Here is a 27,013-nt window from a genome sequence, read left to right on the forward strand (position 1 = left end):
GGCTGGGCTTTTGGTTGTTCCTAGGATAGCAAAGTCCACTAAAGGAGGTAGAGCTTTTTCACATTTGGCTCCCAAACTCTGGAATAGCCTTCCTGATAATGTTTTGGGTTCAGACACACTCTCTCTGTTTAAATCTAGATTAAAAACACATCTCTTTCACCAAGCATTCGAATAATGCATCTCATAATTTGTGACTGCAGTTGTATCTGATCAAATATGCATTATTATTCTTTAGCTTGGGTTAAACAAATTAATTTTATTTGGTTGAAACTGCAGCTATGCTAATTATGTCTCTATTTGTTTCTCTGTTTTTCCATGGGATGTACACAAGCTCCAGTCTGGATCCAGAACACCTGAGAAGAGATGATGCCAACCCTTCAGAGGACCTCAGATGATGCTAACCCTGAAACAACATATAGAACTTTCAAATATTGCTATAAGTGTGATTGCATCATATAATAATTGCTGTTAATAGTGTTCATTGTCTACTTGACTACGTCTTGTATAAATTTTTCAGTAAATTTGTCATATCCGCACAGACTGACAATCACCACTGATAAGCTACTAATAAATATATATATATATATTTATCATTATATAATAATAGAATATTTTTCATTGATTTCTATGTACTCTATATATTTACATTTTATTACTGTTATTTTTATATACAACATGTTTATTTCTATATTCTATGTACACTGTATGCAAATAATCTTTTTTTTTTTTTTTTGCAGATATGTATGTTGTCAAGACAATGACTACACAACTTGTTTTCTGTTTGATGTGTATGTTAATTATTATTATTATTATTATTACAAAATGATTCAGATGGAACCAATCTGAGGACCAGATGTGGGCCGTGATCTATTATTTGAGATTCCAAAATAGGCTAATGCTTAGTGAACACAGTAAATCAATATATAGAACAAAAAACAGCCTCTAAGGTTAAAGCTGTTTAATTAACGTGTTTAAAATGCTAAAAACATCTTGCAAGAGCCGACAAGCCAATCTGTGCAGCAGTGTGGTTCTGAATGCTGATATTATTCCACAATTATGCCACCCAGAGATGAGCAGACAATTCATAAGTGCCTGCTTAACAGTTTTTGCCCAATTAAAGTTTTGCTAATATATAACAAAGCCACATCAACGTTTTATTCCTTTATCCAAGGTTCATTTGTATGTGGTGTAAACTTTAGCTTACATTATTACAGTTCACGATGAATGACAAATGATTTGAGGATACATGGCACAAGACTGTGAGCACTTCTGTATGTGAAGCTAGTTCTCAACAATCTGTTCATATTAATAAATCATGCTCTAAAATGCCAGAAGTGTCTTTGCTCCGTTTAACCCAAAGGGCATTACAAATTTAGTTTGGCTTTAGCTTTGCAGTATCTGTCTGCAGTTACACCTACACCCTGATTATCCCCAGTGGCTCCTGATTTTTTAAATTATTATTATTATCTATTTTTTTTTTTTTTTTAGCTCTAGATTTGTTTCTGCTCATGAGTATAAATCCACCATTACTTCAGGGTGCTTTACTTATTAGTAACCTGCCAGTTGAGTACATGTGCATTAATAAAATACATCATTCATTGCAAAATCGCCATGTGGTTTGGGCTTTGCGCATAAAGCTCCTGAGACCCAGAAGGGATGAGATGCTTTGTGCACCCCATCCATATTAAAATCTGAGCTTGACTTATATATTCACTAAGCTCCACTCTGGGACATGGACAGAGATCTAATCAAACGCTTGTGGACTTCTATACTTCCTCGAAACCCCAGAGCGTTCACTCACTGCCTGGATCATGACTCCCTGCTTTACTGCTTTTGTTCTCTTCAGCAACCAGAGCACATAATTACAAACTCAACAGAGAGAAAACTAACAAAAGGTGAAATGTAATAACGGAGGCGGCACTTTACATATTCCTCTTATATTTGCCTTGGGAACTGGGGAGATTTGTGTGGGGGTGCGATCACTGAAACTTTCCTCAGGCCGTGCACAAAGAGATCATTTGAGATTCCTGTTTTTATCTGTGCTTTTCATCAGCTTTTTATTGGATATACATATGGTGTTATGTAGAATGTGGCAGTTGTTTATGTAGTGAATACAGTTAGCTGGGTGCATTCCTGTCTTGGCTGATAATATTTACCAGCAGGAAAATAAGTATGAAAGCGGCAGCGCGATACTGCCTAAGCTTCAGAAAAATTGTGAAAAACAACTGGGTCAATGGCTTGTACTGTAAACATGGCATGTTTGTTGGTACCAGACAGCCAGTTTGAGTATTTCCGAAATTGATGATCTAATGTACTGGAATTTTCACACTCCACCATCTCTAGGCTTTAAAAATATCCATTAAGTCACAGTTCTGTGAACAAAAGTGCCTTGCTGATGCAAGAGATCAGAGGAGAATGGCCAGACTGGTTCAAGCTGATAGAAAGGCAACAGTAACTCAAATAACCATTCATGACAACCGAGGTATGGAGAAGAGCATCTCTGAACGCACAACATGTTGAATCTTGAAGCAGAAGAGTTACAGCGGCAAAAAAAAGAAAAGAAAAAGACACCAGGTGCCAATCCTTGTCAGGTAAGAATTGGAAACTGAGGCTCCAGTTTCCACAAATTCACCAAAATCAGATAAAAAGGATTGCCTGGTCTTGAATGCTGCTGGGACATTCAGATGGCAGGGTCAGAATTTGGCATAAACAACATGAAAACATGGATCAATCCTCCCTTGTAATCAGGCTCGGTCAGGCTGCTGGGGATGTGATGGTGTGGAGAATATTTTCTCTGCTCTGATGGCTGATGATCTGAAAACAAGTTTATAATAAAAAATAACAGCTGAAGATCTGTTCATAAGTATATGTAACTAATGAAATAATAATAATTATTATTTTTAATATACTACTGCCTTGAGTTATTATTTTGTAATAAATCTAAAATGCTTGAAAACACTAAACCGGTGCGATATATACTTGTTTTTAACAAACACAATAGCCTATTAATGACATTGTTAATGTAAAAATACAATACAGATTTTTGTTCTGGTAGTGTAAATAATGTTTATTTAACCAAGAAAATGTGACTGGGACATATATATAATTTTTCTTTCAGAAATAATATTATGCAAAACTACTTAAAAGGGTTGGTTTTCTTCTATATTTCATTGTTTTATTTTTATATTTTTATATTTTTCACCCTTCATTATTATATCAGGACAGCTGTATGATGTTGTTAAGTCTATGCTTGAAAAATAGCAAAAATAATTTAGAAATAAGAAGCATGCTCATTATAGAAGAGGTGTCTTCTAATAATTATATGAATAAAGTTAATTTTAATATATTTTTGTATACATTAATAAATTCAGGAAAAAAAAAAAGTTTGTCACTAGCCCAACTGGCTGTTGTATAAGCTCTTCAGGCATTGTATTTTTCACTGCAGAAAGTCTTGAGCTTTGTTGTACGAGCAGCTGTCTTCTCTTTGCCAGTTAGTACTTCACAGCAGCGACAACAGCCTCTCAAGGCATTACAACGTGCAATAAGTCACAGTAATGGGTTTCTAATGTTGTGCTGTGCCTGCTCTGTTGGCTAGCTTGCCACATAGTGAATAACGCCGAAGGCTACTTCTGCTGGCAGTTACGCGGTGATGTTATCAGCTGTAATCTGAGTTTTAAGGAAGACTTCTGCAGTCTTCAGGCTGAGGGCCTTGACATCTTAACAGACGGCACCCTGGTGGTTGTACATCTACACAGCAGGCCCGAATCCATCTGAAAGGCTTGAGAGCAGCTTTTTCAAACTCGCAGGAGTAGGTCATACATCACTCGTGGAAACGGCAAAAAGAAACAGCAGAGGTCTGGAAACGGCTGTTATAAATTTATGGGTGTAAAGATGGATGAATCTCTGAACAGCAGGTACTGCAGCCCCTTTGAGTTGGACACTAATGCTCCCGAAAAATGAAAAAAAAAAAAGAGCGCTGTAACATTTCCTCACAGCGATAACGGAAAAGAATACTGTGTTCCATTCTGGAAAGTCGTTCTTACGCACCTGTGCAAAACAAGCATGTTTGTGTGGGTACAAACACAAAGGACAACAGGGAAGTGGTTCACTGATTGGTACTTCTCACACAAATAGTGTCATGCAGATTATCGACCCATGAATCCAACTACAATGCAGCCTGAAGCAATTAAGTCAGCATGATTTGTCGCTGTCATACCGAGAATGTGACCTCTGCGTTATTCTGGATACAATAGTTGCACAGAAGAGGGCGTGGCAAAAGTAGTGAGACTTCCAATCAGGAGGGCAATCGGAAAACGTGATTATCATACATACATGTTCCTGAGGCCCAAAAGGAAACCTGTTTGTGAGCACCTAATTTCACGGGTATCTGCGGAATAATTTGCATCGATGTACACTGGCGCTGACATGATTGGATTAGCCAGTACATTTAATGAGATGTCTTGGCAGTGGCCTTAGAGTCAGCACTCATTTTATTAATGGCCACTGAGCAGTGACGACCGTCCCTCATTCAAGAAAGCATTAGCCCGATAACCCACTGCATTCACAGCAGACTGCAAGGTTAAAAAATTGTGTCAGGCATTGTCTCAACTCCTACTGACTGAAGTTCACTGTCACATTTATTTACAGACTAACTCATCGTGACTTACTGATGGGTTGAAGGTGTTTCCTTACTTTTTCTGTTATGTACTCCATCCTCCTCACTCAAATAACAGCTAAAACCAGCCTAAGTCTTCTAACTGGTCTACATTGGTCTTCTAGAAAGGTCAAGTTAGTCTGTGGGCTGGTTTAAAAGCGTGCACTTTTTTGAGTAATGAAAAATCTAAACAAACACCTAAGGATGGCAAACCAGCTTTGGCAGGTTAAAGCTATTTCTAGTTTTCCAGTAGTTGAACTCATAGCAGAATATCATTACCATTTAGATTTTTAAAACTGCCATTATTACAATAATTCACTTTCAGACAAGAACAGTCACAGTGATTTTTAATATTGAAAAACCTTTTTCTGAGGTGAAAAAAAAAAAACTATATGAAATTTCAAGATAATCAGATTTTTATGACTAGACCAAGGTTAAAAATCATTAAATGGACACTTTTCCTATACCGTATGAAATCAACATAAATAAAAAGTGCACATAATTTTTAAGAATGATGTATTTAACCCTGAAATACAGTTATAGTAAAAAACTGGATTGACTGGTCTAATTGAAAGATTTTTTTCAGGTGACCAAACTGAGTATTGCTTAAAGGGGGGGTGAAATGCTCGTTTTCACTCAATATCCTGTTAATCTTGAGTACCTATAGAGTAGTACTGCATCCTTCATAACTCCAAAAAGTCTTTAGTTTTATTATATTCATAAGAGAAAGATAGTCTGTACCGATTTTTTATTGAGAAATATAAAGTGACAACTGATAATATATGTATTTATGCATTTTATGTAAGTAGTCTGCTATACTGTTATAAACATGTCATTGATTTACATTATAATCTATCAGAATTTCATCTTACTTTGTGGCCATATAAATATTAAAGGGGGGGTGAAATGCTATTTCATGCATACTGAGTTTTTTACACTGTTAAAGAGTTGGATTCCCATGCTAAACATGGACAAAGTTTCAAAAATTAAGTTGTACGTTTGAAGGAGTATTTTTGTTCCCAAAATACTCCTTCCGGTTTGTCACAAGTTTCGGAAAGTTTTTTTCGAGTATGGGTCTGTGTGACGTTAGATGGAGCGGAATTTCCTTATATGGGTCCTGAGGCACTTCTGTCGGAAGTGTACAACAGGTTAATGAGCAATGCTGATCATTTCTATAATTTAGAAATGTTTAAATTAAATATGATACAGTAGGCTTTTTATTTTAAATCTTTGTTGTATGCACTCTTACTTTTCATTAACCCATTCAGCCATATCTCAAACAAAACTCTAAGGCCTCGAAGGCCAGTAGCGATGTGCAGCTTGACAAAACAAAGACACTGATACTGTATACTTTAAGATCAGTCAGTGCACGTTTCTTTCAGTTGAAACAACCAAGACTTACATTGTAGTCTGGGGCTAGGTTTAAGCCTTAAACCATGGGTAAAACTTCTGAGTTAAAATACTTTTTCTCTTTCAAAAAAAAAAAGAAAAAAGAAAGAAAGAAAAGAAAAAATAATAATTTGTTCACAAGTTGCTATATAAGGACTTCAAAAGAAATAAATGTGAAGCTGTTCAAGCAGCCCCTGGGTTACAAGCACCACTGGTTGAGAATCACTGCTGTCACTTACGTGATTAATCTCCTAATGAAGCTCAAAAGAAAGATGTTTACTTTTCCAATTAGCAGGTTGTGAGGAGCAGGTTTTTGTGCAGTCATCTATAATGGAGACAGCAGGTCTCAGAGCTGCAGTGGCATCATTCAGACGCTCCGATTAATAAGTTGCTGTTGAATTAAACTGCCAAGAAAACCTGTCCTCAAAAGAGCCAAGAGGCAAAGGAAATACCTTCACTACTCACCAGGACATCCAACCCACGCTCTATTTACAAGCACACAGGGGTGAGACTGCTGTATTAGCAATGTTGGAGCCCAACAAGAAGGTTCTCATATGAACAAAGTTTCCTTTCAAGGAAAGTCTGTTCATTCTGAAGCCATATTTGCAATGCCTTTGGGTAGCTCAAGCAAGACCAAGTCTTATCTAAATGAATGGGGGAATCCTGAAATCTCAAAAACTGCTTGCTGAAGTCGCAATTAAATTACATATTACAAATCAGCAACAAAATCTAAAATGAACTGTCCCATGAATGTTGTTTCTTATCCTCAAATAGTGTTAAAAAGCGTATTTTTTCAGGCTAGACCAGTCAATGTGCATGCGCAGTTATATATCGTGCTTATGACTGCACATGCGCATCAGCTGCTCTAGAGGTAGGATAATATGGGGACCAGAGCTTCTAACAGCCACCGCAGCGAGGCAATGACTTTACCAGTCAGCGATTTGCTTTTTAATTTAGAAGAACTATCCTGCCATATTGGGCATTGCAGTTTCTCCCATTCATAAGTATAGAAGTGAAAAATCATTGTATTTCCGTAGTTTTTGATATGAAGAAAATCCATAAAATTGTTTTTGCTGAAGACGTGACACAAAGGTGAATGGCAGGGTCAAAATTTAGAAAATACACCAAAAAATATGCCGTTTTGTGTGTCTTAATTTTATTTGAAGAGTGGTTTTAAGTTTAGAAGTTAGCAGGCAGCGACATTTAGTGATATGTAGTATACGTTCTTTTGAATGAATCTTTTAAGTGAATGACTCACTCTCGTTGATTTTCCTAAACAGTGATTCATTTTTCTTTACATCTTGAAGTGTGTCACTTGTAGACAAACTCTTTTGACAAACCATGTTGTGTGGCTAATGTTGCAAACTCTTTTTAATCTCTGCACACATAAAACATGGACATAGACTTGTTTTCTTTTAATACAGCAACAGCCTCAGTGAAATTCTCCTTAAAAGCTTTTCTAAACATCAATGAATTCTCCTGTGAGTCACGCTGAATAATGTGAGAAATGGTTGGTGTGACTGGTTTGCTGGCTTTAAATTCCTAAATATATCTGTAGCCGTTTAAAGTTGAAAAACACACACACATTGGTTACATTTCGTGAGTGTGTAATAGAAATAGATAAAGTGGTGTTGGTGCACAATATAAATATTTTGATAAAACTATTCTTGCATCAACACTCCCATGGCAAGCAGATTCATTGGCACAGCTGCAGGAAAAAAACACTTTCATCTTCTGCGTTTCATATTCCTTGATTATCCTTCTCTTCTTCCCCCCCAAAAAAAGCCTTCTGAATTTTCACCACCAAAGATTTAATATTTATCCACACAATGTACAATAACAGTGTGATAATTTGTTTTATATTCTCAAATTGAAATATTTGCATCTCTCCAAGTTCTTTTTCTTTTCTTTTTGTAGTTGAAGATGGAAGATGAATGTTATGTTTTATTGCAGATGAACATGTTCTACATCTAAGCAAAACATATTTTCAGTTCTTGAAATGTAATCACTTCGCTTCTGTATATTAGAAAGATGACTGCCATATGGATAGAGAGGAAAATAATAAAATGACAGTCCTGAGTTCCTAAGATCCTTCTGTTGTTAGATTTAGCTTACAAACAATTATATATGAGCTCCATTTTAGAGTAAAGCATAGAAAATATCACATCAAACTCTTACTACTCCAGGCAAAGTCTCAAATTGCCACTAAACAGGACTGCTTTTACTAGAAAAACTTTTTAGGATGTAACATTTTGAAAGAAATAGAACACATTTATTTTATTCTTGCTTTTCCTCAGAAAATTTTACATTTAGAGAAAAAATGTCAACAAAACAATATGATTTAAACTGATGCATGGGTCAGTGACAAAAAAAAAGAGTGTCAATTATAGAGAAAAGGAAAAATCATAGTAACACGTTATAATAACTTTTATTAATAAATCATTAACAAATTATTAAATGTTAATCTTTTATGAATAAATCGTTAACATTAGTTAATATATAATCACATGGCTAGAAATATGAGGTAATGTAATGTTTACTATTGTACTTTTTTAAACATTACCCAATGATTAACTAGATAATTAGTTCATGTAAATTAAAATGCTTAGAAATATCATTAAACTTTCAATTCATGTGGTCATGCAATTTAAAAAAAAAAAATATTTTGATCATATGATTTTGACATATGGTTTACAATGATTAAAAGTTTCATTAAAAAAATAAATAAATAAATAATATATATATATATATATATATATATATACACATGTGTGTGTATATTAACAATGTAACATGGGTTTTTAAGGTTTTGTTACTTGTTCATTGTTTTATTGTCTTTTATTATGATATTTTTTGACTTGTCATGGTTTCTGTCTAGGTCATGTGATTCCCTTACCCCCATGCTCTTGGTTCTTTGGTTCATGTGTCATGCTCTCATTGGTTGTCTTAAATATGTGTACTGTCTCTCATTATTTGGTTCTTTACATGTGACCTGTATTGCTTGATATAAATAGATCCCATGTTACCATTGTCTGAATGTTATTTGCTATATGAAAGACATTGACAAAGACGAAAACTAAGGACATTTAACATATCATTTTATTTCATTTTAGTTAGTTTTGCCAAACACACATTAGAGTTTTAGTTAGTTATCATTTTTTTATGTCCTTTTTTTATTTTTATTTCAGTTAGCAAAATTTTTTCCCACCAAGTTTTCGTTTTTTTTTTGTTCATTTTCGTTAACATTTATAACCTTGGTCTGTTCATGCCAAGTCAAGTCTGTTCAAGTCTGTTCATGCCAAGTCAAGTATGTTCAAGTCAGTTCATGTCAAGTCTGTTCAAGTCTGTTCATGTCAAGTCTATACAAGTCTGTTCATGTCAAGCATGTTCAAGTCTGTTAATGCCAAGTCAAGTCTGTACAAGTCTGTTGATGCCAAGTCTGTTCAAGTCTGTTCATGCCAACCCAAGTCTATACAAGTCTGTTCATGTCAAGCATGTTCAAGTCTGTTAATGCCAAGTCAAGTCTGTACAAGTCTGTTGATGCCAAGTCTGTTCAAGTCTGTTCATGCCAAGTCAAGCCTGTTCAAGTATGTTCAAGTCTGTTCATGTCAAGTCTGTACAAGTCTGTTCAAGTATGTTCAAGTCTGTTCATGTCAAGTCTGTACAAGTCTGTTCATGTCAAGCATTTTCAAGTCTGTTCATGCCAAGCCAAGTATGTTCATGCCAAGTCAAGTCTGTTCAAATCTGTTCAAGTCTGTTCATGCCAAGTCAAGTCTGTTCAAGTATGTTCAAGTCTGTTCATGCCAAGTCAAGTCTGTTCAAGTATGTTCAAGTCTGTTCATGTCAAGTCTGTACAAGTCTGATCAAGTATGTTCAAGTCTGTTCATGTCAAGTCTGTACAGGTCTGTTCATGTCAAGTCTGTACAGGTCTGTTCATGTCAAGCATGTTCAAGTCTTTTCATCCCAAGTCAAGTCTGTTCATGCCAAGCCAAGTTTGTTCATGCCAAGTCAAGTCTGTTCAAGTCTGTTCATGCCAAGTCAAGTCTTCTGTTAAAGTCTGTTCATGTCAAGTCTGTTCAAGTCAAGTCTGTTCAAGCATGTTCAAGACTGTTCATGTCAAGTCTGTTCAAGTATGTTCAAGAATGTTCATGTCAAGTCTGTACAAGTCTGTTCATGCCAACCCAAGTCTGTTCAAGTCTGTTCATCCCAAGTCAAGTCTGTTCATGCCAAGCCAAGTCTATTCATGACAAGTCAAGTCTGTTCAAGTATGTTCAAGTCTGTTCATGTCAACTCTGTTCAAGTCTGTTCATGCCAAGTCAAGTCTGTTCATGTCAAGTCTGTGTACACTAAGTCAAGTCAAGTCTGTTTGTATTTTGTTTGTGTCTTTGTTGTAAATAAAAGATGCACATAGGTTCTTAAACTTGCCTTTAGTTGACTGCTTGTTACAAACAAATGTTATACAATGCTTAACATATCATTAGTTAACATTTACAAATGTCATAAAAATTTCCATTCATACGATGAAGCATTTTTTTTTTAATCTACAAATGACTTTAACAGAAGTTATTCAATTATCACAATGAGTTTATTTGTTAATGTACTTTTGAATGCTAACAAATGTCATTCGTTTTCATTCATATATTACCTAATATTCTTTTTTTTATATATATATAATTACAATTGTTGTGAAAAAAAGCTTAATTAGTCATTTTAAGCAACTATACATGTTAACAAATTATTAACTCAGAATTAATGTCTTTAAATCATATATGTGGTCTCTGTTTGTTGTATAGACCTTTAATATTTTCACATCTTTAATCATTTGTTAAATATTCGTTCATGTTTTTGCAGCACACAATCTAAAGTGTAAACTATTCATCAATTGTAAATTTATAAATAGTTTATAAATGTTTACCAATCTTTAGTAGGCCTACTTCATGGGCAATCATCTTAATAGCAAAATGTATCACAGATAACCCGAATTCACCCTATTTATACATCTTTATAAATTATTTATTAATAATTATTTGTGTTTCTGAAGTAACCAATCTAAAGTTGAAACTATTCCTCATTTGTAAATGTGTCTAAACATAAATAAGAAAAGGGTCCTTATGGGCATTGGACTTTTAGTTGCTGTAATAACATTTGTATGGCTTGCTAAAGCCATAACAGACATTGTAATTTGGGTGTAAACATGTTTTTACTGCCCCAATATTAGTATACTACTGTATATAATTAAACAGGATATTCCTTGAATCATCCATCAACAGGAAAAAAATAAATATATACAAAAAAAAAGAAATTCAAGACATTACTTAATTTATTATTATTATTATAATTTATACAAGAGTGTTATGTATTAACAAAAGCTTTTAATCACTCTATTACATCTGTTATATCATTTGAATATTTAAAATATTTATTTTATTTTATTTGTATTTTTTATTTAATTTTTTTGTAGGGCATAATATCCCAAATGTCAGGGTGGTACAACTGTACATACCACCCTTTATACCCTAGAAACTATCAAAAAATATCAAAATTATTGACAAATTAAAATGGTCATCTAATAGTATCACACCTTTAACCAAGTAGCTTCTACAAATGCAAATACCATCACTAAACAACCTTGAAGCTGACAGTAGGTCTCTCTTGAGAGATTTATGCATTTTTGTTTTTTCCCTTCAGGATCCCCATTTCTGCATGTTTCTTGAAGATGCCCTGTTTTAACATGGCAGGTCATATGGAAGCATTAGTAACCATCAGAAAATCTTACTCACTGCTTTCATTGCTCAACAATTCATCAGCACTGCAATTTAAGAGGCAACAGCTGCATCAATCCAAAAAAAAAACAAAAAAAAACAACAGCATCCAGTGGATTAAATGACAGCGTTCAGCTTCTCAGCAGACAACATTTTCTTCCAAGCACAAACAAACTCAGTGGACCTCCTTACCACACTCATGAATTGGACAATAAGCAACCATTCATCACAATTGTACTTAGAAGAGGAAAACAGCAAGACAAACATGTGTTAAATGAAGAAAAAGAGCCCCAAAGAAGTAATTACATATATAATTAATTAATTACAGATCATTCTTCTTCTTTTGTACTTTGCAGCAAGAGGACATTGCGGTGATGTCTCGGGCACATCTGGCCTGTCATCATACCTTTACAGTAGGACAATCAAGAAGCCCACTACAGAGAATAGCTCAGCACTCGCTCCCTGAGCACTGCTGCAAGTGCTGATGGGAACACAGGAAGAGCGGAGACAGAAGAGTATGTGATTTCTTCATCAAGACACGTGCGATCAGGTCACATGACCACTGTCTCAGCTGTTTACAGCCAAAGGCCAGCAGGAGGGACGTCCACTATCTATAGGGGGGCATCATCACTTCTGCAGGTGTGCAGGAACCCCCCGCCACTTCTGCTGTTGTTTATGTCTCTCCTACAAAGTTCGAAGGCTTTTATATGGAAAAATAAATGTCACATTAAACAACGGATGAAAGCACTGAGAGAACTCAACATGTCAGTTTTGTAGCTGTGTTTCCACCAGAAGATAATATTATTGCTCTTTCATAGCTTAAGAGATTTTGTGAACACTTTACAAAAATGTTCCATCAGTTAATATATTAACGAACATGAACGAACGATTAACAATACATTCATTACAGTATTTATTAATCTTTGTTAATGTTAGTTAATGAAAGTGCAGTTATTCATTGTTAGTTTGTTCATTCACAGTGCATTAACTAATCGTAACAAGCATCACTTTTGATATTAATGCATGGGTAAATGTTAAAATTAACATTAACGACGATTTATAAATGCTGTAGAAGTATTGCTCATGCTTAGTTCGTGTTAACTTTCAAAAGAAAATCAAACACTGGAAAACAAACATTTGCTGGTAGCCACTGATTTCTATAGAATGAAAAAGAAAAACAAACATGGAAGTTTTACTATGGAAGAAAATGGCTACCGGCAGCTATTTGGTTACCAATAATATCGTCTTTTATGTTCAACAGGAGAAAGAAACTCAAACAGGTTTGGAACAACATGAGACAGTAAATGAATGGATTAAAGAGTTTAAACTTTTGGGTAAAATATCCCTTTAAAGTAACATAAGTCCATAATCTATCCTCCAGTTAAAAATTACATCCTTTGTTGTCCTCCAACATCAAAATCCACAAATATATTTGTTTAATACTAATTTGGACTGTATAAAGTGGTTGATATGTGCATATTTCTCTCATGATTCAGACAAAATATTTTAGCCACTTAAAAATGTCTTAATGTATTTACAAACACAGTTTTTCACTTCTCAAGGCGTTAATTAATGGACTAGAGTCATGTGAATTTCTACTTGTGATGTTTTTATCAGCTGTTTGGACTCTCATTCTGACAGCACCCATTCACTGCAGATTATTTATCCATTTTTCGCTATTCCCTTAATCTCCCTGCTGTCTAATGAAATGAAATAACGTTGATCATTTGAGTAAAGCACGGTTGTCTTACAGGTTATGTATACTGTGTGTGTGTGTGTGTGTGTGTGTATTTATTTAGATTGGCACATAAATATGCAAATACATAAATGCAGCTTTAATTTCTTTCCACATTTAAACTATTGAGTTGAGAGTGGGTAATTACATCCCATCATAGAACTCCCAGAGTAAAGATCAGGAGCAAAATAAATGAGGAGCAAACAAAATGCCATTTTTGTTTCCTGTAGATAAAAATACTCTCCTTATCAAACCTAAGCAATAGGCTTTAAAGGGCTGTTTGGAAAGGCAGCGAGGGGAACTTCTTATGCAGTTGCTTTTATACACATCTGCATACTGGAGATACACAATAACAAACCTCAAAGGACCTGCCACTATTTAGGTGAGGTTCGAAAATAGCTGGTTGCCATTCCAGTGACGAGGTGAAGCATCTGTGACAGCGAGATGAGCTGTGTGATTTCTCCTGTGGAAGTCTCAAAGTTGGTGTGATTCTCTGAGACATGACAAATCTAAAATATTACCTATTACGCATGCAGAATTCATCATCTGGCATGATCTGGAGCAAATAAATAGCTTGTTTGGAGAAGCATGCTTCTAAAAGACAATCAATAAAAGTGCAGGTTTTGCACAAAGGAAGATATGGGCTTGATGCTGACACACGAACCAGACAAAATTCATCAAAGTCTTCAGTTCCTCCAGCTTTCATTTAAGCAGCCTGGAAAATGCAGAGCTGAAATGAAGGAGTCTCATACGGATATTACCACGGCCTCATGAAACCCAATTCAGTCGGCTAATTTCAGATAAAGGTCTTGACTTATTTCCATCCCTGAAATCTCACACAGGAGAGCCTGGATTGTTTTGGTTCAGTTCACTATTGAGAAATATGTTTTAGAAATGGCTGCTAAAATAGTCTAGCAATACTGCTTTATGATGGGCTGGGATTTTACAAAAAACAAGGCATTAATGTTTGATATCATAAGGAAGCATGGTCATAAACTCTTTGGTATAGAAATTGTCCATATGGCACTGTAAAACAAAAATATTTCAAATATAATGGACCTTTTAAAGATGCAATCCGTCCCATTTTATGTTTCTGTAACTCACATAAAAAAGGGATTGAAAATACATGTAAATTAGTGCACTTACAATGCAAGTCTACAATCCAGTCAACACAACATGTTTAAAAGCATTTTGAAAAATACTTTTGAATTTTGTTTTAGGGTACAGTATAATTTTTTCATTCTTGTAATTAGGATGCAGTATGGCATTTGACCAAAGATCCGCTTTCTCATATTTAAGTGATATTAGGGCAAAAGCTTGCATTGTCAATGAGTTGTATTCATATGGCAGGGAAAAGGTGTGAAGGGAATTTTCACATTTCTGAGACAAGCAGGACATTAGGAATTATATTCAACAAAAAGAAGATGGGCACTCAGCAATAATCCAGCTCGCTTTGTATTCAGCGCTGTTAATCTAATTTGATATTCCAATGAGAAACAAAAATCCAAAACAGTGCACTGATTTAAACTTGGTGTGTGTAATAGGTTGAAGCTTGAACTAAGAAAACTTCAGGTCAAGAGATGTTAATTGCTCTTATTTATCTGCTTCGTATTACTTAGCCTGCACTACTGTCTTTGAATTTCAATTACTGTCGTTGTGTATTTATGCATAATTACAGGTCATCATCAGCCACATAATGGCTACAAAACTATCTTGATTATGTTAGACGACATCTGGTTCATAAATAAAGTTCTGCTTATAATGAAAAGGGAGTTCTTGTGCTGTTTATTTATTTATAAGTTATAGCAGTGAAACATTTTACGACTGATCAATTTCATAAGCTGCAAATTGAGACGGATTGGGTTTCGGTCATGAAAAGGCTTTCATGGTACAGCTTTCTTTCCTGTGTTGCTGTATTTCCTGTTAATACAGGAAGTTAGGGTGGATCATGTAGTCAATAACTTTTAGTCTATGGTGAAGCTGAGCATTAAAGGTATATTTCACCCAAAAAAGAAAATTCTGTCATTAATAACTCATCTTCATGTCATTCCAAACCCGTAAGACCTTACGTTTGAAGTGCACACATACTGAAGTGCCCCTATTATGGATTTTTTTTTTAATTACCTTTCATGCAGTAACACAAGTGAATGAAAACATCCTGCAAAGTTTAAAATCTGAAAGTTAACCATGTATAAAGTTATTGTCTCTCCAAAAGAAAGGGTCGACTCTGAATCATTGAAACGAAACATTTTTAAAAGAATCCCAAGCCGTTCCATGTTGACGTCAATATGAATCATTAGCATATTGCTACCCACTTGTTTTGCGCGCAAACATTATTCCTGTCTTCAGTGTCACACGATCCTTCAGAAATCATTCTAACATGCTGATCTGCTGCTCAATAAACATTTCTGATTATTATCAGTGTTGAAAACTGATTTTTTTTCTTCAGTTCAAAAGAACAGCATTTATTTTGAAATTACAGACCACAAACTTTTCAACAGCAGTGTTTAAAATCTCTCTTAAATTCTCCTGGCTCCTAAACAGTCTCTTAATATGCCAAACAGCGAACAAATCATTTACATTGCCTTTCAAGAATAGAGGGGAGGGACGAAAGTCTGGTCTGGCTCTCGGATAATAGCATTTCATGTGAAGATGGGAGACAGCACTTTAGTTCTTAATCTAACTGGCTATATATGTCTCAATCTCTCTTTACCACGCAAGGCTTTGATCTTTCTCACATTAGAATGCATCATGTACATCAAAACACTTTGGCTTCTCGATAGCGGAGATACTTCTTTAACACATGACTCTCGAGGGCCAGGTTTTTTCTAAAAATGTCAATCCAAATACATTTTGCTGTTCATTTGGCTGAATCTACCTGGAGCATAGGATAAATATGGATAAACAGAAAAGCCAGTGGAAAGCTTTCTCCTTAAAACAGATGAAATTCAAATTTTATCTCCAAATACAACCCTCTCATGAGGTCTCCTGAGACTTTGTCTCTGTACTTGTTCAGAACTGGCTCTTTCTTATTGCTTATTACCTTCTAGCTCATTATTCATCTGCCATTCAAGCACACACATTTGATCTGTAGCCTTTTTTGGCACTGAATATGCTCAGCGTTTTCTTCTGCTTTTTTCTCTCACGTCCCTCTTTCATCATCAAAACCTGACCTGCGACTCATAATTAATGTGAGGTCCAATTTCCTGAAGATTAAAGGCAAAACAATTAAAAGCAGAAGAGAAAGGGGGTGGAAATGGTGGAAGAATTGCAGATAAAAGCTTTTTGTTTGCTTGTTTGGAGAACAGCACTGAGGTGGTTTTGAAAAGTATTATGTTGCCCAAACAGCCATGAATGGCCACAAGAAATGAGAACGAATCCAAGGCTAGAAGAGGCACGAGAGACGGTTTTTGGTTGGAAAAATGCCAGAAATGTTACCTTTCCAAATTATGTGCAAATGGTCGATTGGCACTCTTAACGCACATTTTAAGTCTTCACACCTCCGTAATGATCTTCTGGGTTTGCTTCAGAAGGCTCCTGGTCCACTTGAAACATTGACAAAATTCGAGTGAACCGTTCTGAAAACCCACAAGTCTCCAACCTTTTGACACATGGAAAAAGCATTTATTTTACTTATTTATTATTATTTTTATTTTTGTTATTGTATTTTTATTTACTTGTCTGAGTTTGTGAAATGTATTTATTTATTATTTATTTTGTGTATTTCATTGTTTTCATAATATAATATAATATAATATTTCCACACTTCTGGACTGTCTGTGTGTTTTCCTCCCCATGGGCTCTGTGTGACCGAAGTTCTCTTGATAATCATGTAATTTAGTTCAAATATGTCTTCTTAATTGTCCTTGTATCCCCATACATTTAACTCCAAGTCTGTGCTGTCTGGCTTTGTCGGGTCACACATACGTCAAGTTTGTGTGTCAGTTCTGTTCCTTGTGTGTACTTCCCCTGTGTTATGATTACATTAAAGATTGTTCTTTGATGCACATCTCCGCATCATCCCTCCGACACAGCTCATAACAAATTACTTGAACGACAAAGAATTTAATTTAATTTAATAATTTTTGTTTCTTCCCAGTAGATCCCCTCACCACCACGTTTTTATGGCGTTTAACGATGCTGCACTGAACTCACTGTTCTGGATTGGGGCAAATGACCATCACCCCATTGACCTCCCAGACACCACTGGACTGAATTGGAGAGAGGCAATCATCCAGTGTTTCGAGAGCATCAGGCCCCAATCCAGAACGCAGCCCAACACAGAGCACAACTCACCATCACCCCGCAGTGTGGAGCCAAAGCCTGAGCCCACCGAAGATGAAGAGCCAGAGCCCGCTGCGACCGACGAGCCATCACCGCAGAAAAATACGTTTATATGATAATATATTCATATTATTACTTTAGGGTACCAGACCAAATCAGACAAGATAAGATACGATCAAGAACATGGTTGAAACATGAGGAGCCAAATTCCACAAAGGGGCCCAGGATGAAACAACAGGGCATTCTTAAATCAGTTTCTGGTACTAGCCAGTTTGAAGCAAGCCTAATTAACCAACTCTTTCATAGCTTTCAACATTAACACAGAAGAACACATTGATCATAACAACTCAGGAAGGAGACTGTCAATTTTGAGGCAAGTAATAAAGATTGATGGTCAAAGAGATGCACAGTATTTCACATGTAAATCCATGATAGCAATTACGATCACAAACGCTTTGGATTGATTTCCCCCTACCTAGAGGACAAGAACCAGACTTCACTTCATGTCTTCACAGAACATGTCCTTATGTCCATAGAATGACAGAGAAACTGCTTTTCCATTATGTTCTAATCACTTTTTGTGCATGCCTTTTTAATAACTATTGAATAGCTTAAGGGTTCATATTCATGTTTGGTATGCGTGTGTTTGAATCTTGCTTGAAATGTTTCTTCTAATCAATACGATGTCAAATAATGGTGGAAGATGCGATTTGGAGAAGAATTGTTGAATAAAGTCGCTATTTTTGTTTTGTTTACAAGTATTCTTGTAGCTTTGTAAAATTAGGGTTGAACCACTGATGTCACGAGGACTGTTTTACTGATGTCCTCACTATGTTTCTGGGTCTGGGAACATTACAGTTGTGTTGCTTACCAGGGTCAGAAAGCTGTCCGGATTTCATCAAAAATATCTTAATTTGTTTTCTGAAGATGACTGAAGATCTTGCAGGTTTAGAACGACATGAAGGTTGAGCAGTTAATAATAGAATTTTCATTTTTGGGTAAACTATCCCTTTAATTTGGAGTATTTGAATATATTAGAAAAATACTATATTTACTGTATAAATCCATATTTTATATATTTGTAAAGCAAAACTGTAACATTCTATATAATGACAATAATAACAACTTCAGGTAACATGTAACAAATTGATGCAACATGTTATTATTACCAATATCATATTATCAACATAATACACTATATTAGCTCGTATACCATACAGTAAAACATTAAGACCAAAAACCATTTGGCTACAAGTCACAATATTATGTGGGTCGAGTTACATGTACAAATCTCTGATTCAAGCATGATCTTAGAGGTAGAGAGAAAAGAGAGTATCTTGTGGACAGAAGGTTGGTTCTTGTAATAGACACTGCATAAATGTGCATTATGAGAGCTTATTAAGTTGTTGATTGCTCGAGTTTGAGCTCTCCCCCATATGTGTGGTGAGAGCGCTGGGATTGTCTGGGTCCATGGTGCTGGGAACAAACACAGACACCTCACATACCTTCACTTTTGCTCTTTCCATTTAATTATACACTGACATTTACATCCACTGCAAAACGTAATAGACCTCATTATGGTGGGGGGTCATCTAGTACTTAAAGTTAGCTTCCTGCCATCTGCAGATGGAGCTCATGCAAGGAGAGTTAAAGTACACTAATTGCAATACTTGCTGAATGTTCAGCAGCCCACTGCAGGGAAGAGCTTTTAGCAAATATTTCAAGAATATATCACTGAAAAATGTGTGGTACATAGGGTATTAAACAGGGCTAGAAACACTTTTTAAAAAGTCTGATTTTAAAAAGTCTGTACTTTTTCAACAAAGCTTTAGAAAGAGAAAGTGCTTAACCTAAAATGTTCTTTGTCACCCTAAACTAAATATTATAAAACTAATAGATCTAATGGGACATTTCATGCAATGTGTGTTACCCTGATGGTGTTTTGTATTTATGTGTATGACACTGTACAGCTTGTGAGGAACTTTAATTCATAATGAGGTTTTCTCTTTTCATGTGTGTTTATGTTGCTAGTCAGTATATTATAAAGTAAATATATATTTATAGCATCTTGCAGTTGATGGAGATTTGTGACATCCAGGGCACGAAGCTCCCGTTCCACCACATCCCAAAGATCCTCTATTGGGTTGAGATCTGGTGACTGTGGGGGCCATTTTAGTACAGTGAACTCATTGTCATGTTCAAGAAACCAATTTGAAATGATTCGAGCTTTGTGACATGGTGCATTATCATGCTGGAAGTAGGCATCAGAGGATGGGTACATGGTGGTCATAAAAGGATGGACATGGTCAGAAACAATGCTCAGGTAGGCCGTGGCATTTAGAAAATGCCCAATTGGCACTAAGGGGCCTAAAGTGTGCCAAGAAAACATCCCCCAAGCCATTACACCACCACCAGCAGCCTGCACAGTGGTAACAAGGCAAGATGGATCCATGTTCTCATTCTGCTTACGCCATATTCTGACTCTACCATCTGAATGTCTCAACAGAAATCATCAGAGACTCATCAGACAAGGCAACATTTTTCCAGTCTTCAACTGTCCAATTCTGGTGAGCAAATTGTGCATTGTAGCCTCTTTTTCCTATTTGTAGTGGAGATGAGTGGTACCCGATGGGGTCTTCTGCTGTTGTAGCTCATCCGCCTCAAGGTTGTGCGTGTTGTGGCTTCACAAATGCTTTGCTGCATATATTGGTTTGTAACGAGTGGTTATTTCAGTCAAAGTTGCTCTTCTATCAGCTTGAATCAGTCGGCCCATTCTCCTCTGACCTCTAGCATCAACAAGGCATTTTCACCCACAGGACTGCCGCATACTGGGTGTTTTTCCCTTTTCACACCATTCTTTGTAAACCCTAGAAATGGTTGTGCATGAAAATCCCAGTAACTGAGCAGATTGTGAAATACTCAGACCGGCCCATCTGGCAACCAACAACCATACCACGCTCAAAATTGCTTAAATCACGTTTCTTTCCCATTCTGACATTCAGTTTGGAGTTCAGGAGACTGTCTTGACCAGGACCACACCCCTAAATGCATTGAAGCAACTGCCATGTGATTGGTTGATTAGATAATTGCATTAACGAGAAATTGAACAGGTGTTCCTAATAATCCTTTAGGTGAGTGTATATATTAGTATTTACCTTGTTTTTTGTAACAAAACAAAAAAAAATGGAGGTTATGGAGTATAGGTTAAAGTTAAAAACAGATTTGAGTATTTCCCACTCCAATGTAAAAGGAACTATTGATTTTACTAAAAGTAACAGAACACCAAATTATCCCCTATGAATGGAAAGTGGCATAAATATGATCTCTCTCTGTACATGTTTGAGAATCTCAGATCTTTAAACCCTTGACATGTCCGGCACAGGTTAGGCAGACATTAAACTTTCAGGTTTACTGATTGTAGATTTTTTTCATCAATGTCACGAAAGCCTCCTGTGGTCAGCATCTCTTTTGATGCCTACAGCAGGATACAGGCTTAACGCAGCTTGCACACGACAACAGCAGCACATCAAAACTGAATTTCTCTGAGACGTGATAGAAACACACATGCTGACAGTGAATATCCTCATCCTTCACACAGCCTCAGAAGCGTACGGTGTTATCCCTTTCAGTTTATTAGACAGCCCACAAGCCTGAAGGAGGCAATTTAGTGTGTTTGTTGGGCTTTATGAATCCAGTTGTTCCCTCGAGAAGAGTTTCTTTGAGTCAATCAATGGAAAACATGTTCACATTCTCTACACGGACACATATTTTGAGCTTTGAACACAGACCACTGGCGGTCCGGGGAAATAAATGCATTGTGTGTTTCATGTATGAAAGCCTTGAATAAGATGGGGGTAACTTTCCAAACAATATTGTCATTTGCATTAATGTAGGGCTCATGTAAATGCCTTTCCCAACTCACAAATTACATCAGTACTAAACAACCCCATGAGTTACTGTATTGTATTTTTTTCCATCTAATTCCAGCTCTCATTAAAAAGTTGTGTCTGCCTTGGGACATTTTAAATACGTGATTTTGCTTTTGTAAGACATAATACAGAACAAAAACTTATGGAGAAAAGGAAAAAATGCATGTCTCAACATTTTTACACCAAGGAAACTATCGTCTGACAAGTTTACGGTCATAGCTAATGAGGATCGCTAGCTAAGCCTTGAAATCTGTTGATCTCACACATCAGGGTACCTCTCTAATTAAAGAGATTCTCAGCCAGAAATAAAGCTCTCCACGATCAGACTCCGTCTGGATGGACCTGCTCTACCAGGGCCAATGACAGGGAAACTAAAATACTTACAATGCTTTTGAAAAAAATGGTCCACAGATGACTGCTTTTGCTAATGTGTCCTCTGCCAACACAGTAACAACCAACAGAAACAAGCAGGGTGTAAAATTAACACTAGCCAAGCACAAATCCGACAAAGAATTGGTGTTGGCATGTAAATAAAACAGAGTTAACTTGCCAGTAACCTTATTAAGAAGTTTAACATTATATATGCTTAAAATGGAAAGAACAAATCAAATCAAATGTAAGTGTCAAATCACAATGACATCTGCTTGCTGGCATAAATATGTATTTTAATTAGTGGTGGGCCGTTATCAGCGTTAACGTGCTGCGTTAACCTGAGACTCTTATCGGGAGATTTTTAAAAAATATAGCCGTTAATCTATTCTCAAAGCTTGGTTGGGAGCTGGGTCTATAACGTGCTGCGTTTAACGTGGGACTCTTATCGGGCGATAAAAAAAATATCGCCGTTAATCTATTCTCAAAGTTGGGTTGGGAGCTGGGTCTATACTGCACGAGCTATGATTACTTTCACCTATGTCGAGAGCGCATTATTGTAGCGCGAAGGTACATTAATATATTGCGCAGGCACGAATCTCTCTGCTCGCGCATGGGAACTGGGCGCGCGCTTTCAGATACACGTTGCTCTTGTAAGAATTTTCTCTGGGCTCGCTCAGAGAGTATGCCTGCACTCAATGTTTTCGCCATAAATAAGAATTCAAATGAGCCATTTTAATCTAGATTAATCCCAAGATTACAGTGAGATTAAAAAAAATAATCTATGCCCACCACTAATTTTAATATATGAAAAGATTTACACTCAATAACACTTATATAGTTATAAATAATTTAAATGTGTGGGCTCAGTAAGATTTTTGTATGTTTTTGAAAGAAGTCTCTTGTGCTCACCAAAGTTGCTTTATATATATATATATATATATATATATATATATATATATATATATATATACAACCTAAAAGTCAATTTATTGCATCCTTGCTAAATGAAAATCCAAATTACATATTTATAATAATGTATAAAATATTATTTTACATTTATTATATACATTTTTTTTCATATTTATTTATAAAAACATTTATTTATTTGCTGTTTAATTAATTAATTTATTAATATTATATACATTTATTATCACTAACACTAACATCAAATTTTATATAATTACATGCAACTAACCCTAAACCAAACCCTTTTTCTAACCCTAACCCATGTAGTGAGTACGTTATTGATTTTTTTTTTTTTTGGTAATTCTGGCCACAATGGCAGGTGTTGCTAATATTTGACCCTGGAAACAAGCCAGTACAGTTCCAACAAGCACACTTTTGAAAACGCAGCTTTGATTTGAATTCTACTCACCCAAGAGGTTTCTCTAGTCGGCTGGCCGGCGACCCCACAATTTCGCCGAGCGTGCAGAACATCTGTCCAAGAAAGTCCTAGACGGAGCGGGTAGGATCAAGCAGAAGAGGCAGTAAGAGCTTATCAAATTCGACAAAAACCAACGCTCTGCCCTCTTCGTATAGTAGGGAATTGAAAGGCAAAGACGTACGTATAGTTCAAGAGGCTTCTTGGAAGGAGCACGGCCATGTTTACAACAGAGCACAGCATGTAACAGAAAACATAAGACACAAATACAATACCAGCCACACAGACAACAACACACACAATTTAGGGGATGATCAGACCAGAGAAGACAGTTTGATTAGTAGATCTATTGCTTTGCATGCATTAAATGAAATGAGATGAGAATCACAGGAATGGGGAGGAATGTGAATAAAACATATCCAAATATATTGTCACATTATCATATTGTTTTACTTATTTTCTGCTTCTGCACATGTAAATATGCCAGTGGCTTCAATTGCTGTACTTAATTTTTGAATAGCAATAGGTAGTTTTATCCTTAATCCTATATGTTTCAAAAACTACTACAAAAATAACTGTGTATATAATATTACATGAGATCAGTTTCGTGACTTCAGCCATCTACTGTGGACCCAACTAAAATAAATATTTATGAAAATATCTAATGTCATTTTTAAATCTCAATGACTTTCTCTTCAAAAAGGGGAGTGCATTCCAAATTATATTTGGATATTTTTTTTAAGAAACTGATTAGCATGTGAATGTTTTCATTCATATCATATTAAAGCACTACTTACGTGTTTGGAAAGATCAGGACTTTTAGAGTCAACATCATATCTGAATTAAATAGAGGGAAAAAACACTGTTATCCAAAGTCTTCAAAGACATTGAGTAGCTAATTAAAAGATAAGCCATTAAAACAAACTTTAAAAGGAAACAAGCACTTTAATAGACAAGTGCTCAACTACACACTTACACACACACACACACACACACACACACACACAGACAAAATGTATTTTAAGTAAATGTGCATAACAACATAAGGGTCAAACGTAGTGCATAAAGTAAAAACGTTATCTTTTACTATTAAAGCAATGTATCTCTGGCTGGATTCACATAACATTCTTGTTTTCTACCCTAAGATTAAAGGTAAGAATAGTTTGTATTCTCAAAAACATTAGGAAACTTCTTAAAAATGTCCTTATCTTTATTCTTAAGAATTATGTAAAGACAAATACCTGAATTCATTAAAATGATGTTCTTAAATATCATTGTCTTAAATTTAGGAAAACCTCCAACTTGTCTTTAATCCTCAAAGTTAATGAAATTATTGGGTTGTTTCAAATATTTTAAGCATTGCAATAAGACACTAGCTACAAACATTACACATCACGGTTACTAGAGATGCACACAAGTACTCAGAAATGACACAAATGACTGATAATGTAATTAAAGATCATGCAACGGATTTTTTACAAAAAAACAAGAAAAACTAAGAGCTTGTTTTTAATTTTATAATTAAGTTTTTTTTTCAATAGAGTTCTGAACTCTCACTGCTGGACTCTCCTTAAGACTGGCACAACAAAAATACACTATTATGTGAATATTACAGTAAAAGTCACCATCTGAGGTGTTTTTCATCGAGTTGATCAGTGATTCTTTGGCAGGAACCCACATGCAGTCAGATAATGCAAAGGCCTGACATTTTCCTCTTATGACAATCTAAATGAAATGTTTGAGAATGTCTTAACAATTTACAGTCAGGAATTGTATTTCCATTCTTAAGAAAAATAAGACTTTAATAACTAAAAATTTGTCTTAAGAAATGTTTCTTAAGATTGTCATGAATCCATGAATTACATGTTTCAATTTTAAAGGGTTACTCCACCCCAAAATGAAAATGTTGTCATTAATCACTTTCCCCAATGTCGTTCCAAACCTGTAAAAGCTTTGTTCATCTTCGGAACACAAATGAAGATATTTTGGATGAAAACCGTGAGGCTTGTGATTGTCCCATTAACTGCAACGTAAATTAAAGTCTAGAAAATTATGAAAGATGTCGTCAGAATAATCCATCAGCCATCAGTGGTTATACTGTAACATTATGAAGCGACGATAATACTTTTTGTACATCATTGTGGCCAAAAAGAATGGTTGAATATAGTCATTATTTTTGTTTTCTTCATGTATAAAAAGTATTCTAGTCGCTTCATAATGTTACAGTTGAAACACTGATGGCAGATGGACTATTCTGATGATGTCTTTCATACTTTTCTGAACTTTGACAGTATAACTTACTTGGCAGTCAGTGGTACAGTCACAAGCCTTCCGGTTTTCATCCAAAATATTCAATCATTTTCTGAAGACGAATGAAGCTTTTACGGGATTGGAACGACAAGGGGTGTAAGTGATTAACCATACCACCAAACCTCTCCCTAACCTCCTACATCCGACCTCAAGAGCAGAAAAAGTGTTCAGCAATTAAACATGAACACAAAAGATACATTGTACCAAACAATTCATTATTTTATACATTTAAAGACACCTACTATAAAGTGACACCAACTAAGCAGGCCACAAAACAATTATGCATGAACACTTACAAAGGTTAAGATCAAGTTAGTAAGAGGGTCAAAGTAAATCAAAATAAAATGGCAAATCGGATGCTAAGAATCCTTTTATGCATTAGAATATTCCTGTTCAGGGACAGAAGAAACAGGAAGTGGGAGGAGGTGGGAGGGTTTTCCAATGGAATGGAGGTGTGAATGTGGTGCTTCAGGACGGGGAACAAACGAAAGAACTCACAAATCAAAGCGCAGGTTCTGCTTCTCCTCAAAGAAGTAGTCCAGGATGTACTTCCTGACAAAGTCCGGATTTAGCGTGTTGTCGATCACCTCCGTTCTTCCAAACTAGAAAGTGGATTATGGACAGCAGAGGGAGATACAGGGTCAGAGAAAGAGAAAACAAGGTCAGAAAATAAAATGTAACAATGAGTAATAGAGGAGAGAAAAGAAAAACAAGAATTGGAAAAGATGCCCTCTGATTTCACTCTCTTGCTGTCTTTTTCTTTTACTCTCCTACTGTCCTCCAAAGACTCGTCTAAAGCCGGAGGGTTGGTTTGCTGATGTGTGTGCTCTTGTGTGAGGACTGGAAAGGTTTAGTGAAACTTTAAGTCCTCAGTGGCAGTACTAATTACAGCGGTGTGCAACTGCTCTGAAGATCGGTGACAATTATGTCTACTTAATTAGAGAGGGACTTCAGCCAAACAGAGTGCTATATTCCTCTGAAGCCCAGCTAGGGGCATCTCACTCCACCATTAACCTCTTTCCAAACCCCTTTAAAAAATACTAAATAACTGGATAGGTTCCCTCCCCTCTTTGGAAGGCTAAATGTGCTACAAACGAATAGAAGCCACCTTTTGACATTTAACTGATCTGAGCCAATGTTTGTTTAGTGGCCTGCGTTTCACCTACAGGCATGGGGACTTTTCATGCGATATATGTC

The 27,013-nt window shown here is 35.8% G+C and overlaps 1 protein-coding gene across 1 annotated transcript in view; it reads right to left on the reverse strand.

The window, feature by feature from the left end:
- The window catches only part of cpne5b (copine Vb), a 144,067-nt gene that overhangs the window by 69,811 nt on the left and 47,243 nt on the right, over nt 1-27,013 (reverse strand). Inside the window, exons 4-6 of the mRNA XM_026242455.1 lie at nt 26,315-26,418; nt 24,304-24,343; nt 23,501-23,577 (exon numbers count right to left, since the gene is read on the reverse strand). Of these exons, the coding sequence (XP_026098240.1) occupies nt 23,501-23,577; nt 24,304-24,343; nt 26,315-26,418 (221 nt within the window). The remainder of the gene's footprint in view (nt 1-23,500; nt 23,578-24,303; nt 24,344-26,314; nt 26,419-27,013) is intronic.

The sequence above is a fragment of the Carassius auratus genome, unplaced genomic scaffold, assembly GCF_003368295.1.
Source record: "Carassius auratus strain Wakin unplaced genomic scaffold, ASM336829v1 scaf_tig00001591, whole genome shotgun sequence".
NCBI classification, from domain to species: domain Eukaryota; kingdom Metazoa; phylum Chordata; class Actinopteri; order Cypriniformes; family Cyprinidae; genus Carassius; species Carassius auratus.